At 53.1% G+C, this 17717-nt stretch overlaps 1 protein-coding gene across 1 annotated transcript; it reads right to left on the reverse strand.

Moving 5' to 3' along the window:
• Nucleotides 1-2112: 2112 nt before the first annotated feature.
• On the reverse strand, nt 2113-7084 carry Med10 (mediator complex subunit 10). The gene is made up of 4 exons (XM_048368355.1): nt 6894-7084; nt 6266-6349; nt 3483-3585; nt 2113-2618 (listed from the first exon to the last, which is right to left on the reverse strand). The coding sequence occupies exons 1-4, from the start codon at nt 7013-7015 to the stop codon at nt 2520-2522; spliced, it is 408 nt and encodes a 135-aa protein (XP_048224312.1). The 5' UTR covers nt 7016-7084; the 3' UTR covers nt 2113-2519.
• Between the last annotated feature and the right edge of the window lie 10633 nt (nt 7085-17717).

A 17717-nucleotide genomic window follows, 5' to 3' on the forward strand; every position in this document is an offset into this window, starting at 1 on the left:
GCGGGGGTCGGGGGGCGGGGGGGGCTGGGGTGAGCCCAAGGCCCGCGAGCTGCTTTGGCTTGTACAGAATGGCATTTGTACACACAAAAGGCTATTTACGTTTAACAAGCAAAGCAATAAAAACCAGGCCCGAATCGATGCCCTGTAAGCACCGGCAGATAAATGGGACGGGGCTGGGCCGCGCCGGCTCGGGCGGACAGCTCCCACGCCGTTATTAATAACCGTGATTACAGCAGCCTCCATGTGCTCCTGCACGGCCATTAGCTCCGCGGTGGGGCAGACACACGTCCGAGGAGCCCTCCCCCCGTCCCTCCAGACCCCCCAAACCACCGCGGCCCCAGCTGCTGCTTCTGATGAAACGGGTAGCCTCCCCCCTCGAGGGGCAGTGGTACTTTGTCCTGCGCATGCCCACAAGTCAAAATTAAAAACAGCCACTGCACAAACGGGCTACACAGAGGCCTCCCCCCCCCCCCCCACCGCTTAAATACACAGCCAGGAGCACATAAGGAGGGCCAATGGGCAGAGCAGGAGGAGGGAGGCCTTGGGGGGGCGGGCTGGCTTCCTCCGTCCACAGCCCCCTAAGAAGGGTGGCCACAGAGGAGGAGGAAGGGGGAGGAGAGAGAGAGAAGAGGAGGTGGAGGAGGAACAAGAGGAGAAAGGAGAGGAAGGAGGAGGAAGAGGGGGAGAGGGGGTTGAGGGGAACGGGGTGCAGACACTTGCTCGTCTCATCTCTCCACCTCCCCTGTCCCTGAGAAAGGGGGACCCCAGGATCGCGAGGGGGAGATGGGATTGAGGGCACAGAAGTCTGGAGAAGAGCCGCATGTCTGGGGCTGAGGGGTTTGGCCAGCACCCCGCTAGGCCACCTGTGCTAGTGCCCACGCTGTTCCCCCCGTACCTGCCCGGGGCCTGCAGGAAGCTCCTCCAGAACCCTCGCCGAGCCCTGTGCCCGCCTGCCCGCTCGCTGCTCCAGCTATGTCCTTGCTGCGTCGACGATGCTCCGGACGTGGGGCTGCAGCAGATGGGAGCAAAGGTGACGCCTTGCAGGAAGGACCGCGGCTGTGAACCGGGGGCCCGGCCAGCCAAGCCCTGTCTGCAGCTCGGGGAAGCCCCCGTGATCCTACAGCCCGGGATGCCGTGACCCCGAGCGGCCCGAGCCCTCAAAGGGCCCCGCCGCGGCGGCCCTGCGTCCACGCCGTCTGCACGCGGGGCCGGAGCACAGCGGTGTGTGCCGTGTGGGAGGTGCCGGGCAGGGCCCGCGGTGCCTCCATTCCTGACGCTGAGCGGGGCAGGGCTACACACAGAGCCGCAAGTGCCCCGGTGCTCTCCGCTGGTCCCGATGCAGCAGGGCTGGCCCGCCTTCTGGCTGTTGACGTGACATGAGTGACGGCCGCCAGGGCTCACGTGAGCAGCGGGTCTGCACCCGCGTCCCTGTGACAGCGGGCCTGGTCCTGTCTCAGAATCCGTACTTAGGCAGGAAGCTTTAGAAGGAAATGACCACATGACCTGGCCCGGCTTATATTCACCTGTTTCTGGGTCTAGGCGTCCTCCTGGTCCCAGCCTCGATCTCAGAGCCAGAGCTGGGCTGCCCAGCCGGTGAGGGCAGCAAAGAGAAGCCAGGCCGTCCATCTGGAAACTCAGAGCTGGACTCTGAGACAGGAGAAGCAGTCCACCAAGTGCTGCCATTAATAACCACTACAGCCACAATGACTGGGCGTGAGTTCAAACACCAGTACTCCCTAGCCCAGGGAGGAAGGGCGGGCGGGAGGGAGATAAGGGAGAAAGGAGGAGAGGGAAGGGTGGGAAGAAGGCTAAAAGAGGAGGGGAGGGGAGAGGAGGGAACCAACTTCTGCTTCCACATCAAGTCAGGTTCAAGGTTTCTGGAGGATATGAAGATTAGGGGACGAGGCCCGCGAGTTTGCCTTCCTCAGTACCCTGTGTCCTGAAGAAAGTGGCCACAGGAAAAATCAGGGCTCTCAATTCTCTGTTAGCCTTTCTCGCCTAAATGCCAAGTTTTGTCACAGCAACACTTCAGGGAAGTAATAACTATTTACAAGGTAGGCTGTTTCTACCGTGTACACAAATTAAAGGAATCATTACATGGAACGAGCCATATGAATCCTTAAAACACTTTATTATATATACGCATCAAACTGAAACCCAAAGTTACACATGTAAAATATAAAACCAACTGTTTTCAGCTTTCTGATACCATGGAAGAGAACATAAAAAGAAAAATACAAGTACAATGTAATCGTGTTTACTATTTCCGAGACTGCTTCCTGCCCCGGTCGCCGCGGAGAGAACGAGAGCTTGGAGCACCGGCGGCGGCGGCTGGGTGCAGCCGCGCGGCTCCTCCAGCCCGCAGTCCAGATGCCAGCGGGGCCGGGGCCGAGGGCGGGGCCCGGGCCGAGGGCGGGGCCCATCCCCAGGGTCGGGAAGGGGATGCCCACAGCGACCGCCACCACCCCCCGCCTGCTGGCTCAGCCCCAGCCGTCCACAAAGGACTCCGCCGTCTTCAGTTAGGAGGGGGGGTGATCCTCTCCCCGGATGCTCCGATATTTAGCCATGTCTTCCGGAAACACTTTAGAAAGTTCCTGAATCAGCAAGGTTTTAAATTTCTATTTAAAAAAAAAATTAACAGAAAAATCTGCGTTGGGATCCCAGTATACAGGTTAAAGACCACACACACACACACACACACACACACACACACACACACACACACTCAACTACCACCTCCCCCACTCCAGCACCCTGGGCTCCGAACTCAAGCCGTGGCTCTGTACATCCGACTGCTTTCTTTCCAGGGACGCAGCACCTGAGAACCAATCACAAAACTGCGTGCTACCCTGTCAGAGGCACACTCGGGATGTTTAACGGGGCACCTCCCCTCCATCTCGCCACAGCCCCTTCTGTCCTGCTCGCTCACAGAAAAGGAAAAGCACCATGTGCACAAGCAAGTCACACAGTCGCCCAATCACACACTCGGTCTGAAATGTCTTTGCACACAGCAGATGAAACCAGAATTTCGAATAATATTAATTAGGTAATTATCCACTGAAACCACACCAAACAGCTCCAGGGAAAGTTTCCAGGGTGCCTGGAGATACATTACCACAAAAGCCAGGGCTTTCTTTCGTAAGCCTACTTTTGGGCTTAACATTTGTTTTAGTCTAACTGCAGGCACAGGCCAATCAGGCGCAGTGGTTCACACTTGTAATTCTAGCTATTAGCAGAAGAGGCCTGTGCCAGTCAGAATCAATACGGAAGCACACAGAATCATCTCTGCATGGAATCATAACCCGAGGTAACATGAACAACTTGGCTGGAAAAAAATGACTGGTTACCTAGGAAGCACTAAGAACACCTGGCACTCAGCTAGCTAGAAATACCCATTGTGTCACGTGGGAAGGCATGACCGGGTCTATTGGCCACGTTTTGCTAGGCAGGTCTTTCCGCCATCTTCTTTCTGAGAGTCTTACCTTCATTGTGTCAATCTTGCCTTTCACTTGCTCATGTTTGGCCAGAGCCCTCTCTAGGCACTCTTTGGTGTAAAGCTGGGGGTTTCGACCTTGATCTATATATCTAGAAACAGAAAAGTTCAGTTAATGCAAGGCTAACACTAGTCTGTTTCCTGGGAACTATTGTGCAAAAAAGTATAATAATAATCAAACCCCTCTTTACATAGGCCTTCACATGGGCCTGCTTAAGCAAACCTGAATTTGCAGTCCTAGTACCTAGCCAGTCAACGTTTCTCCTTTCTACAGACATGTCATTCCTTATACTAGCCCGGGAAGTCAAGTAATGACCAATTATAAGCCCAGGAAATATTCATAAGCTGTATCGCTTTATGTTTGTTTGCCTTTATGTTATTCAGAATACTTTTAAGTTAGAACTTCTCAGATCCTCACAGTAAGAGAAGTCTTTACTAAATACGCTGCAGGGGCTCAGCCCTGAGTGACTGGGTCAGGGGCCCAGTTAGGACGTGCCCTCCACTCAAAGTCCCACCCACCACTCAGGAATCCCTGCGGCTACAGAGGACACCAAAAGGGAAGGGGAGAAGCCACCGGCAGGAGGGTCTCAAACACGTGCTGCTCTTAGATCACCTGATAAACCACCGTCCCAGCACTTTAATAGGGGGGAGGGGCCTAACCGTCTATCATCTTGTGAAATAAACCTAAGTAACTTAAATATAATTGTTTCCAATGACTTATAAACATTTCAAAACTACTTTTTCACATTTTCTCCCACCCAAAATGCCATGGCTATCCTGAAGTTATCAAGAAACCTACAGCCTCGGTTAATACTCGCAAAGAAATCTGGCTATTTCTAAAGAAACCTGTGCCATTCAGCCAAACTGAGTTATTCATCAAAAAAGGGATAGAGAAGCCCACTGCCAGACCAAGTCCACTTTTGTCAATGAGTGTAGAAAAAATATTCAATCACACCTAGTTAATGGTAATACTGAGTTGGCTAATAGTTCAACAACAACCAAAAAAAAATTCTAGAAATTCCATTTCATTTCTGATGTTTTGAAATGACACCATGAAAGAAAAGATGTCTAAACAAAAACCCATCTATTTCCAAAGAAAAGAGCTAACCCAGTAGGCTCGGCGGCAGACACAGGCTGAAGGATTCAAATGTCCTAAATCAACAACCACTTCTCATCCACAGCAAGGGTGCCATACTCAAGCGGGACTCTTCTTTGCCACAGGGCTGAATCCCGCCTCTGCTGACGCTCACCCAGTGTGCTGTCAGAGGAGTTACTTTTATCTTTGTTACAGACTGTCCAAATCTACTGGAAAATGGATACTAGCAAGGCCACTGACCTGGACATTCCTCCTACCCTGGGCTCACATCCCCTGAAGATCAGCAGACAAAGAAACCCCTTAAAGTTCACAAGCCATCGTCTTCCCGAGATTCCCCGTGCGCATCTGCCCCCTCTGCCCACCCAGAGCCTGTGCTGCTTCCCCCGAGTGCGCGTCCCATCCGCTCCCACTCCACCTCACAAGACCTGAAGAGAAGCTGGCGTTTCCCCAACATCCATCCTCGCAGGCCTTTGCTGCTACTGCAGCAGCAGCAGCACTAAGCAAGACACCCTCCCGGACTTCAGAAGAAGCCAGAGAAGCCAGAGCTGGGCCCTGCACACCCGTCCTCACGCTCACCCGAGAGGGGCGTGTTTGGAGGGCGTGTGGCACCTGAACACTGCCACTGCAGGGGCGTCTCCACAGCCCTGAGCTTCTGGGATGGATACCCACCAGGGAAACCCTGTGCAAGTCTAAAGGCAGAAAGTAGGTCGTAGGGATGGCGTTCCCAGCCAGCTGGAGAGGACGTGAGTCCTGGGGCCCCTTCTTCACGCTGGCCAACTAAGAAACCCACCGAAGTTATTCTCCTCGGTTCTGTCTGGCATGCATCAGGGCTGTGACTGAACCAGCGACGAAACCTACTTAAAACCTAGGCAGTCTGTTCCCCGTGGGTGTCCTCTGGCCACCGCGGTGACAGGCGCACAAGACTCCCTGGCTGTTTTCCCAAAGGTGCCTGGAGTGAGAGCTTTCTTCTTCCCACTCTAGCAGATACCAGTTCCCAGACCAGCACTGCACAGGCAGCTTAGAAACACCAGTCCAGATTACTATCTAGGTAGCTTCTGGCTGTAATTTTCTTTTTCAATTCAAAATATAGCCTACATACACTTTGACCTCTCCAGAAAAGAAGGGAGTTATGTGATGTTCACTGCCACAAAACGTGACAGTCCGTGTTTTCACATATTTAATAAGCTCTTTTATTAGATTTCTTATTTTAATGTGGCATTTTTCAGCGATGTGACACATTAGGGATATTTCTTAAGTCTGGGTATAGTCAGTTCCCTATGGGCTGCTTTTGCTGCTGGCAAATCCTGTACGATGCCTACCACATAGCAAGCACTCAAACACCGGTGAATGAAGACATCACGGACACCACAACTGAGGAGATTCGTGCCAGGTGCTGGTGGCTAACGACTGTGATCCTAACTACTCGGTAGGTTGAGATCTGAGGCTCTGAGTTCAAACCTGGCCTGGGGCAGGAAAAGCCCTAAGACAGTTTATCTCCAACTGGCCACCAAAAAAGCTAGTAGAGCTGCGGCTCAAGTGGTAAGAGCACCAGTATTCAGTGAAGAAGGACAGCACCCAGGCCTTGAGTTCAAGCCCCATTATAGGCATTAAAAAAGGAGGAGGAGGAAGAGGAGGATGACTTTTACACTGGGCATTATATCAAGTAGGATACTTACTCAAAAACTTCTAAAGGCACAGTAATGTCATGAAGCTGCTGTCGGCACTTGTCGATATCCTGTAGGCCAGTCACTATAAAATTCCTGGAGGAACAACAGAAGGGGGCATCGGGTTAACTCTGATGACCGCCGCGGCCCCTCCACAGACCCTCCTCGTTCACCTCCCTCCCTTCACTTAGGCGCTCTCCGCCCAGACGGATCCTCCGGCTTAGCCACCAGACTCCAGGCACACCTTTAACTCGGGAGGTACTCTCTCAGACGCTGGATGAGTTTCCTTCCAAACGGGGAATCCCGAATGTGGGGGAGGGGAAGGGACGGGGGGGGGGGGGGGAAGACTAGCCCTCCTTCCTAACAGTGCAGAGTGTAGGGGGGGGCAGCGGGCTCGCCATGGCTGGCCTGCACCTGGGGGTGGGGTGGGGCGGGCCTGCCCTAGACCCTGGCCTCACCCCGGGGTTCCAGCGCACCTGGGGGTCCACCCCGGCCCCGCCCACCCCCAGGTCCTCACCCCCGGGGCTCCCTCCCACCCCGGTCCACCCCGGCCCCGCCCACCCCCAGGTCCTCACCCCGGGGCTCCCGCCCACCCCGAGCGTCCCCCCCCACCCCCCACCCCCAGACCCCGCCGGCTCACAGCTTCTGGTTGAGCCCGGCCTGGCTGCTGGGCTGGAAGTCGCTGACGATGATGCCGAGCTGCCGAATGTTCTCCACGAACTTCTCCAGGTGCTCCTCCAGGTGGTCAAACTTCTCCGCCATCGCCCGGCGCTCCGCCTCGGCCGCTCCCGCCGCTCCCGCCGCCGCCGCCGCCGCCGCCGCTCCCGCTCGGCGCTCCCACTTCCTGCTTCCGGCCTGCTGCCGCCACTTCCGCTTCCCCCGAAGGCGGGGCCTCCGCGAGGGGGCGGGGCTTCCGCGCGGGAGCCGGCCGCGCCCGCGGCCGTGGGCGGGGCCGGCGGGGTCCGGGGGGCGTGGCCTCGGCCCCGTGGGGCCCGGATGCTCGGCCGCCCCTCTGGCTCCCAGGACCGCCGGTAGCGCGGCCGCAGAGCCGAGAGAGGACGCGTGTGTGCACCTTGCGTGCTCACCCTTCTGACAGCTTCGTTCTTCCGAGACAGACCACGGAACTCACTTAGGCGCCGGCCATGGGGGATCAGAATCCACCTCCAGCCTTCCCGCCCACGGACCAGCGGCCGGCCAGCAAGCCCACGCCTGAGCCCTGGCACGCTCCGCCTCGATGGGGTTCTGAACTCAGAACCCCGCCGTGGCTGGGCGCAGGCGCCACCCCCTGGGCCGCACCTTCAAGCCTTGCACTTTAGTGATAGCTCTGGTACCATCTTGGTTTCCTTGCCCCGGCTGACCTAAAGTGGGGTGCTACCCCCCCATGTCCACACCACCCCCCTGAGATAGGAGTCTGGGGAACTTTTGCTCAAGTTGGCCTCAAACGGCCCTCCTCCTGATCTCCACCTCCCGAGTAGCCAGGATTACAGGCACTCGCCACGCCACACGTCGAGGCAGCTGTTTGTTTTTTTCTTAATTAAACATTAAAATGCAAAGGAAGAAACACATCCCACCTTATTTTGAAAGGACGTTATGAAAGTCGGCCCTCAAAAAAATATATAGTACAGAGAAAACACAGGACAATCTTGCTAAGTGGAACCAGCTCTCATGCATCCGTGGTGGAGAGCCACCTAACAAACATCTCCCAAGCTTACAGCAACCTCAGCTTCTCATTTGGCTCACCAGCCTGTAACGGGGGCTGCGGGCGGCATTCCCAGCGTGCCCTTGCTGCTGTGGCTTTAGCCAAGTTGGAAGGGAGAATCAGAATGACTCTTTCAAATGTGGCCGCATTGGCAGTGGACACGGGCCTGCAGCACAGCTGGCCAGGGGCAGGGGGAGGGGGGGCCACAGTTCCCCTGCAGGTAGGTGTGGCTGCCGGCTGGGCCTTCACACTCCCACCGTGGCACAGTGAGAACCCCCACCCACCCCACCCCACAGTGATAGACACCCCGCAACCTCACCCCCAGGGGAAGACAATGAACTCCGGCTTTGGGAAGAGCCAGGGAGAGGAGAGAGCTAGTGGAAAACACTTTGGGAAAATACAACGTGTCACTCATCACGTCGAGAAAAGAAATCCGGATCCTCCGTTGGGATTTTCCTGGGACCGGCATGAATGATTAAATGTCTTTAAAATCTACTCATACAATTAAGCCTATTAAGGCATAAAGAGCAAAAATCTCAGCTAGATTTTTAAAAATAGACGTTCTGTAAAAATTCAACTATATTCATATTTTTTTTCACGCAAAGGAGAAAAGCCTTGGAGAATACAGACTAGAAAGGAACTTTACAAGCCTAATGAAGAACAGCCACTAAAAAGTTTTAGAAGGCACTACTGTTTCCATAGTGAAATATTAGAAATATTGCCATTAAAGCTGTGATGATAGCTAGAACCTTCGTTGTCACCTCAGCCTCTCAGAATTTCAGAAGTGGCATGACCTGGGTGGAGGGGCACTCGCTGTCATTGTGTTTTCCCTCACGTCCCCGTTTGACACCGATCCTCTCTGTGCCTCCTGAAATACCACGGGATTCCTGGGTGCTTTCTCCAGTTTGCGTGATGGTCTGGTCTGTTTGCTGGGAGCACTGTCTTTGGTGCCGTGGTAAGAAGATGGTTAACCCAGCCCTTAGAGCCCAACCAGACACAAACTAGTTCAGAGCTTTTATTCATTTGAAACTAAGGAAAAAGAAGTCAGAGGAAGTAGCAGAAAGAAACCAATGCTTGCGTATTTTTCCCCGGCGATCATGATTCCCCAAGAAGTTATCCTATTCCGTGGACTCAGGCCTCCTAGCAACGTGCCTCCCAAACTATTTAGGAAACGAGTGTTTCCGTGGCTTTTGTCTTGTGGCCTCATCTGCCGTGCGCTCTCCCAGTTACTCGGGTCACGTAGCAGGCTCTTTTCTGCTCCTTTCGGTACATCTGCGTATAGCCTGCAGGAGGAGCAGGGTGGGTTTAGCCACAGAAATGCCGCGCACAGTCTCCACAACTGCTTTCCTTTGCACCTCACTGCCCGGCCGGGCTCTGATTGCTTTCCATCTATTACCCAGCAGGCTGTGCACTCATTCCTTTGGGACCTATGACAGCCGACCACGGCGGAGACAGCCTAACCGGTGGAGTGGGTGGCCTCGCAGTTCTGGAGGCTGCGTGCGAGGATGGCACTGCCTGTCGGGGCAGCTTCCTCCCGAGGCTGGGACGGCCTGTGTCTGGCCTCTCGCCCAGCGTCTCGTGCTTCGCAGGTGATCCCGAGGACTCTGATTGGGGACAGATCACGCCATTTCTTCACCAACTTGGCCTTCTCCTATGAGCATGTCCATGCCCACATCCCCCGTTTCTAGAAGGACACATCCTGTCAGAGGAGAACGCACGCCCAGTAGATTGATTTCATTGCATTCCCTTTGGACTCCGTATAGAGGCAGATTCTGAGGTGGGGGGGGGGGGGTGAGGCCTCTAACGCAGCTCTAATGGTACAGGAAATAAGCAACCCAGAACACCCTTCTCCTTTTGTTCAGGGACCGTGGCGCTCCCTTCTACACAGTGGCCACAGGATAATGAATTTCGGACAGGGTTCAATGTCCGATAGGGAGCTGGCCCCCGTGTCGATGTGTCGTTAGTCACCATCTCCACCTTAACTCTTTCCGCTTTCCCCTCCTGTGCATGAGAACAGAACGCAAGGCTCTAGAGACTGACTTCTGAAAACACCCCGCACGGAGCCCCACAGGCCCACTGAGGACTCGGGCAGCCCCGTGCATTTCTGAAGCACTTCTCTCTCAGGTGTCCGAAGGTCCTGCGCCAGTGACAACTGTTCTGACAAAAAGCATCGCCCACCCGCTCAACGCCCCTTCAAACTTCTCCTTCCACCTCTCACGCAGCAAAGCCACGGCGGCTTTCCCTCTGGTTAGTGTCCTCCATTCTCTTGATCTATCTGCAAGAGACGTTTTAAATTTTGAACACCCTCATCTCCGACTGTAAATTAAACCAGGGTGGAAAATCCCAGGCATTGGAAGGCGCACCTGACGGAACTGTGCACGCGGGAAGTCTGCAGAGCCGTGCTGACCAGGACTGTCACCCTCGTCATCCTCTGAGGCCCGGGCACTGCCCCTGGGAAATTTCCGCACCCGTAAAGCTTGGTGACCTTGGAATCTGAAGGCTGTGCCTTTCTTTCTTTCCTCTTTAAAGATGCACAGTATTCTTGCTCCATCAGCACTCAAAGCCCTGAGCGATGCCATTGGAACAGTTTAACTATTCAATCTAATTTATTCTAAGAACCAAACTCAACTCAGGGTTGAAAGAAAAAAAGTCAGCTCTCCTAGCAGGAGGGTGCGACATCTGTTTTCTGCTTTTCCCTTTGTAGATTTCCAGCATGTGAGCAATTCCAGCAGAAGGGAAGCTTTGCAGTGCTGCTACCTTGATGGTGATGGTGGTGGTGATGACGATAATACGGCCACACTTATGAAACATCTGACATGTCTTAGCCTACGCTATAAATAATCTCATTTACTCTCTATAATCCTAAGAAGAAGCTGCTATAATTTGTATTTATACATGGTCAAATATCAGCCACGTTTTCCTAATGCCAGCATTGAAGGGTAGAATAATTCCAGTTGGTAGGTGATTACAATAGTTGTCTTTCCTATTTCCCACATCTTCATAAGCATGTTCTAGAAAATTGATTTTCCAGGTATCCGGATATCAACAAAAGCAGTAGAAATAGAAATTGTATCAGGTCTTTGACCAATGAGCATTGAAAAAGAATGAGATTTCTCTGTAACTTTCTTTTACATGTAATATGTGTAGCACTAGAATTCTGTGTGGCGTATTCCTGTGTAGCCAAGACTTAAAGAGCAAAGGATGAGATTACACAAGTACACCTGCACACCATCCTGAGAGCCAATCGGCAGATGAGATGTTCAGTTGACATACATTTCCAAGCTTCTATCAAAAATGTGTCACAAGTTCAAAAGAGATGACAAGGGAGATCCCAGAAATCTGAATAAGCTCAGACAGCTAATGCTTTACAAATCATACACACACTCAGAAAGATGAACTTGTTTAGGCTTCATAAGTTTTCACTGTAGCAGGTTGTTCAACTCACTGATTAAACCTTGATAGTCCATAATCTTTTGTAAAATTAATGACATTCAGCTGTGCTCCAAGGTTGCCGTGATGACTCAGAAGAGAAATTGGGTCCGATCCAGTCTGCTCTTCTCACTGTGATGATTCAGGAGACAAAGCCTTACCTTGCCAATCACCATGGACCCAAACACCTGCTCTGCTTAAAGAAGGCACAAACCCAGGAAGCCGTCCAGCAAAGAACATCTGAGGTTATAAGCCACACAGGCAGCTTTTTGCCAGAAAACTAAGGAGAACTATGTTAAAAATCAAACATTCAAAAGGGGCCATGCACAGCCATATGCAGAAAACTCAAAGTAGACCCAAGCCTATCACCATGCACCAAGATCAATTCAAAATGGATCAAGGACCTCAACATCAGACCTGAATCCTTGAAACTACTGAAGGACAGAGTAGGAAAGACACTAGAACTTATAGGCACAGGAAGGAACTTCCTGAATAGAGTCCCAGGGGCACAACAAATAGGGGAAAGACTCGACAAATGGGACTACTACAAATTAAAAAGTTTCTGCACAGCTAAGGACATAGCCACCAAAATAGAAAGACAGCCAATGATATGGGAAAGGATATTTACCAGCACAGCAACAGACAAAGGCCTGATATCGGTCATCTACAGAGAACTCAAAAAACTAAGCCCCTCCAAGCCCAATAAACCTATTAGGAAATGGGCAAAAGAGCTAAAGAGAGACTTCACAAGAGAAGATATAAAAATGGCAAAGAAACATATGAGGAAATGCTCAACATCCCTGCTAGTAAAGGAAATGCAAATAAAAACAACCCTGAGATACCACCTCACCCCAGTTAGAATGGCCTATACTCTGAACTCAGGAAACAACAAATGCTGGAGGTGCTGTGGGGAAAGAGGAACCCTTCTCCATTGTTGGTGGGAGTGCAAATTAGTACAACCACTTTGGAGAACAGTATGGAGGTTTCTCAAAAAGCTCAATATAGACCTACCCTATGACCCAGCCATACCACTCCTAGGCATCTATCCTAAACAGCAAAATCCAAGATATCAAAAAGGCATTTGTACTTCCATGTTTATCGCGGCACAATTCACAATAGCTAAAATATGGAAACAACCCAGATGCCCCTCCACAGACGAATGGATCCAAAAAATATGGTACTTATACACAATGGAATACTACATAGCGATTAGGAATGGTGAAATACTGTTATTCGCAGGGAAATGGTCAGAACTCGAACAAATAATGTTGAGTGAGACAAGCCTAGAACACAGAAAACAAAGGGGCATGATCTCCCTGATATATGACTGTTAACAAAGGGAGACAGAGAGACAGTAGAGACCAAGTCTGTGAATACTGTATATGTTCTTGATACATTGTATATTGCATATATGTCAACCTGACCTAGACAAGGGATAGAAAAACAGGTTGTAAGATATCATAAGAAATGTACACACTGCCCTACTATGTAACTGCACCCTCTTTGCACAACACCTTGTAAAAAAATTTATGTCCAATTAATAAAAAAAAAAGGGGGCCATGCAGAGGACCTGTGCAACCTTGAGCAAAGCCCTGGCGATCACTGTGCAAGAAGACCGTGAGATTCCCCTCCTCCACCTGCCAGGAAGTAGCTGCCGTCGTGTTTATCCAGACGTGTGGGAAGCAGATCCCCAGAAAGAGTCCAACAAGTAAGAAATACCTTCGGGAAAAAAATGCACGCAAAACCAAATGGAGACAGAACAAGGGCTGGCGGGAACCCCCATCTGGCCGGGATGCAGCTCTAACCTGAGAGGACACAGCAGTGGGAAAAGGGAAGGAAGAGAGCGAGACTAGACGCTTGCGGAGGGGGTGGGGCGTGGCTCCATTAGTAGAGCATCAGCCGATCCACTGAATTGTCAGCTACTGAGTTCCAGTTCCGGGACTTGGGCCAGAAAGAGAGGGAGGGAGGGAGGGAGGGAGGGAGGGAGGGAGGGAGGGGGAGAGGGTGAGGGAGAGGAAAGGGAAAGGGAGAGGGAGAGGAAGAAGCTTTGTAGAGTGAAGTGCCATTTTTACATGTTCCATATGACCCCGGAGGGGGCCTTAAATCCCAGAATTCCCAGGAATGGACATGCCCCAGTGTCCCCACTTTGCAAAGGCATCGGTTGGGAGGCACCATGTCATTCCACTGGGTGGGTCAGAGATCCAGGGGGCACACGCTTCTGGGTGCCGCCTTCAGGCCACTGGTAGTGACAGTGAACACAATAGCATCCAAGCAGCAGCAGCAGCAGCAGCACCGGGAGTGATAAATGAAGGGCACTGGGGAGAGGCAGAGGGTCGTCTCCCGCCCGAGCTCTGCACTCGGCATCTGTGACTATCCAGTGAGTCACGCTGCGGTAATGGTAGCTGTGTGGATGGTTCTGCCCTCGCACCTCAAGGAGACTGGTTTATCTCTGTCCTCCTCCGGGATTCGCACGGCGGCGAGACTCCACGGACGTTGGCTGAACGAACGTGTGACTGGAGACACGGGCGCCTCCTCCAGCGTTCACGGCGCCGAGACACTTGGGCTGTTGAAAGGCTGCTGTGATTTGTCCTTCAAACATCAAGGCCCCGTCGTGCTCCCAAGGCAACCTACACAAAGACGTTCCGTCCCTTCTACCCAGATCGTCCCCGGGGTCCCCAGTTCCTCCGGAGACGCTGAAAGAGCTCCTGGGTGGCTTCTTCTCGGCACAAAGGCCGCGTGGAAGGCTCGGGTGAGCAGGCCTCGGCAGGGGACCCTCGGGGACCAGGCCGGTGCGCTGCTTCTGCTCTGTCCTCGGGGGACGCTGAGGAAGAGGTTGATTGCATGCAGCTATAATAAGGAAGGCCCTGACAGACCAGCATTTTACTTGGCCCTCGCAAGGACCTTATCTCTGGACAAGAGCCTGGCAGGAACCCTCACTCCAGCCCTTCCTGGAAGAGACAAGGGCTGCAAGTTTCCCCGTGGTCCAGCCAGAACGGGCCTTGTGGTCAGTGGTCCAACAGCAAGTCCCTCAGGCAGGAGCTCCGGGGCAGGACGGACGAGGAGGTTCCATGCGGAATCCTTGCTTGCTTTTTACTAAAAGCTCACCTTGCATTCTAGAGCAAGGAGGGGTCGCTGGGTCACTTGTGGTCTACAGAAAAGATGTCTGCGTGGCTCCACCCTTCTGTGGACAGCATAGGATGATGGGTCAACAGAGGATCTCCGGGGTTTTTGATACCCGTGTAATGCTTCCTAGAATCTTCGGGAAAATATCAGGGCCAGGGGGGAGGTGGAGAAGGAAGCACGCCACCCGGTAGCGGTGCAGGTGCAGCTAACCATCCACAGGGCTGGCCGCTCACCTGCCTCTCCGCCTGCTTCAGGAGAGGCTGCACACAGGTGAAGAGCCCGCGCGGGCATTCCCCAGCCTGGAAACAGCAGGGAGAGGCTGAAGTACTTGCTGACTGGGTGTCGTGGCTCTTGAGCCCTAGAATAGAAACATCTGGGAAGCAAAAGAGGAACAGATTACAGCTGCAAACAAGGTGTGCTTCCAGCCCTCCTGCTCATCTTTGCCTCCCTGAAGTAACCTGGGCCTGGTGCTAACGCAGAGCACAGCTTGGTTACCCCCGTGTCCTTCTACGCCTCTCTCGTGCACTGGTCCCAGGAGGAAACACTGCACCCGTGGGAGAGGATAGGAGGCAAGAGCAGCCTGTCACTGGGAAGAGAAAGAACTGCCGCGGGCAGCCGCCGAAAGGATTCTACTTTACGCAAAGTCTAAGGAGATCGCTGTTAATCTCATTGACAAATGCCCACCCAGAAGCGTCCAGCACAATCTGTGGCACATTGTGTGGGTCCCATCAGCTGGCGAAGGCGACACCGAAGCGTGGCCCTCCTAACCATCTTCCTTCATAAAACAGAAAAAGAGAATGCGGAGGCAGGATTAGGGCTGTCGTGGGGCTTTAAGCAGGGACTGTTGGGGTCCATCCAACTCCAAAAAACAAACACGGAAGCCCCAGGAAGATGAGGTGAGACGGGAGGGGTGTGGCCACCGGGCGGCGAGTGTCTGGAGCCACGGGCAGGGGAGAGGGCGGGAGGGCACCGGCCTCCCTGTGGGATGTCCTGCTGCTCTCCGCACGCCCTGTCCGTGTGCGCAGTTCCTCTCCACGCTCGCGACTCACGGCTGTGAGTTCATTTCCACGCCATGCTTTCTCCACGTCATTTTTTGGCCATGCAAGATTGCTAAATAACTAACATAAAAAATAAAGGTAACAGCATGCCATTGGAGCCCGCTGCGCTGAATGTTAGCTGTGTTCCCAGCTAGGGTCTCTCCATGTAACCTCCAGCCTGTTGGACTAAGTGTAAAGTATTTCACAGGCATAATCATTGCAGCAATTATTCAGCGTGTGTGCGCGCACGTGTGTGCACTGTGTCTTGCACTCAGGGCCTGGGTGCTATCCCGTAGCTTTTTCTCTCAAGGCTGGTGCTCTACCACTTGAGCCACAGTTCCACTTACAGCTTTTTGCTGTTTAATCGGAAGTAAGATCTTTGCTGATTTGTCTGTGTGGGCTGCCTTTGAGTCATTGCTCTTAGATCTCAGCCTCCTGAGTAGCTAAGGTCACGGGTGTGAGCCACCAACATCAGCTTTCAGCTTGGGTTTGGATTAAAGGCATCAGTAACACATCCACGCTTAATAATAACAGCAACTAGAACTAAGGCGTCTGTGGCCCCGCTCTTTTCAAAAGGACTTGGCAAACAAATCAATCCTGCCAAAAGTCAGTCCCAAAGCATGTAATTTATCCAGCTTCTATAAGAATGATTGCCTTTTAAATTCCATATATTCCAAATCACACATGGGTGGGTTTTTTTTTTTTCATTTCTTGAGAGGGTGAATTAACGCTTCTCAAAATTCAGCACTATTTATAGATGCTAAATTGGAGACAAGGATTTGGGGTTTAGGGGTTTTAGGGGTTTTTTTGTTACCATGTATTAAAGAACTCCATGGCAGGCATTTTTGCATGCGCTACTGTAATTCATTTTAGAAATCCGTTTTTCTCTTGGCCGTCACCTGAAGCATCTCCCTCATCTCGTCTTTCCTGTTTCGTTTGGTGAGTCTGCTTTCCGGGACGGCCCGGTGTGAGAGGGTGGGGAGGGTGGGGAGGGTGGGGAGGGTGGGCCCCAGTCACCGGTTTCTCCACTGGCAGCCTTGCCGGACCGTTCACCGGGCCGCGCTGCTTCTTCATCCCTGTGCACGCGAGTCAGACGCAACTCGGAAAAGTCCCCTCAGGTCACGTCCCGAGGACTGGGGCAGGGTGTGTGTTGGTGTGTACGTGTGTGCATGTGACCCTGTGTATGTGAGAGTGTGTGTTTGTATGTATGTGTGTGAGTCTGTGTGTGTTGACAGAGATAGCCACAGAACACTTGGACTTTATCATTCCAAGTTTCTTCAGTCAGCCATGGAGAGACAGGACAGGCAGTCCTAACGCCAGCTCCCTCTGGATATTTAGGAATCATGGCAGGATGTGAGCCTCGTGCCTCAGGAGAGCGATGAGCCCAGACTGCTCTCCCGGCAGCGCCGGGCCTCCTGGAGAGGTGAGGAAGGGGGAACCCAACAGACTTAGCGTTAGGACTCTGAACTGTGACAGCACCCATTGCCAGCAGAGGACAATTGCACGCCACCTCCATCCTGGACAACTTAGCAAAGCTCTGCTGTGTTTTGATGTAATCATCAGCTGGGCACCAGTGGCTCAGGCCTGTGATCCTGGCTACTCAGGAGGCTGAGATCTGAGGATCCCAAAGCCAGCCTGGGAAGGAAAAGCTGTGAGACTCTTATCTCCAATGAGCCACCAAAAAACCAGAAGTGGCGCTGTGGCTCCAAGTGGCAGAGCATAAGAGCACAGGAACAGCGCCCAGACTGAGTTCAAGCCCCACAACTGACAGGAGGAGGAGGAGGAGAAGGAGGAGGAGGAGGAGGAGGAGGAGGAAGGAGGAGGGGGGGAGGAGGAGGAGGAGGGGAGGAAGAGGAGGAGGAGGAAGGGAAGAAGAGGAGGAGGGGGGGAGGAGGAGGAGAAGGAGGGGGAGGAAGAGGAGGAGGAGGAGGGGAGGAGGAGGAGGAGGAAGAGGAGGAGGAGGGGGGAGGAGGAGGGGGGGAGGAGGAGGAGGAGGGGGAGAGGAGGAGGAGGGGAGGAAGAGGAGGGGGGAGGAGGAGGAGGAGGAGGAGAAGGGGGGAGGAGGAGGAGGAGGAGGAGCGGGGAGGAGGAGGGGAGGAAGAGGAGGACCAGAAGGAGGAGAAGGAGGCGGGGAGGAAGAAGAGGAGGCGGAGGAGGAGGAGGAGGAGGGGAAGAG

This window comes from Perognathus longimembris, chromosome 19, assembly GCF_023159225.1.
Source record: "Perognathus longimembris pacificus isolate PPM17 chromosome 19, ASM2315922v1, whole genome shotgun sequence".
Classification (NCBI taxonomy): domain Eukaryota; kingdom Metazoa; phylum Chordata; class Mammalia; order Rodentia; family Heteromyidae; genus Perognathus; species Perognathus longimembris.

Excerpts from the sequence above, each read along its gene's own strand:
- Med10 (XM_048368355.1), bottom strand. The coding sequence starts at position 7,015 with ATGGCGGAGAAGTTTGACCACCTGGAGGAGCACCTGGAGAAGTTCGTG. Across the intron at positions 3,586-6,265 it reads GTGCCTTTAGAAGTTTTTGA|ATATATAGATCAAGGTCGAA; the intron begins GTAAGTATCCTA and ends TTCTGTTTCTAG. Across the intron at positions 2,619-3,482 it reads GCAAGATTGACACAATGAAG|AAATTTAAAACCTTGCTGAT; the intron begins GTAAGACTCTCA and ends TTTTTTAAATAG.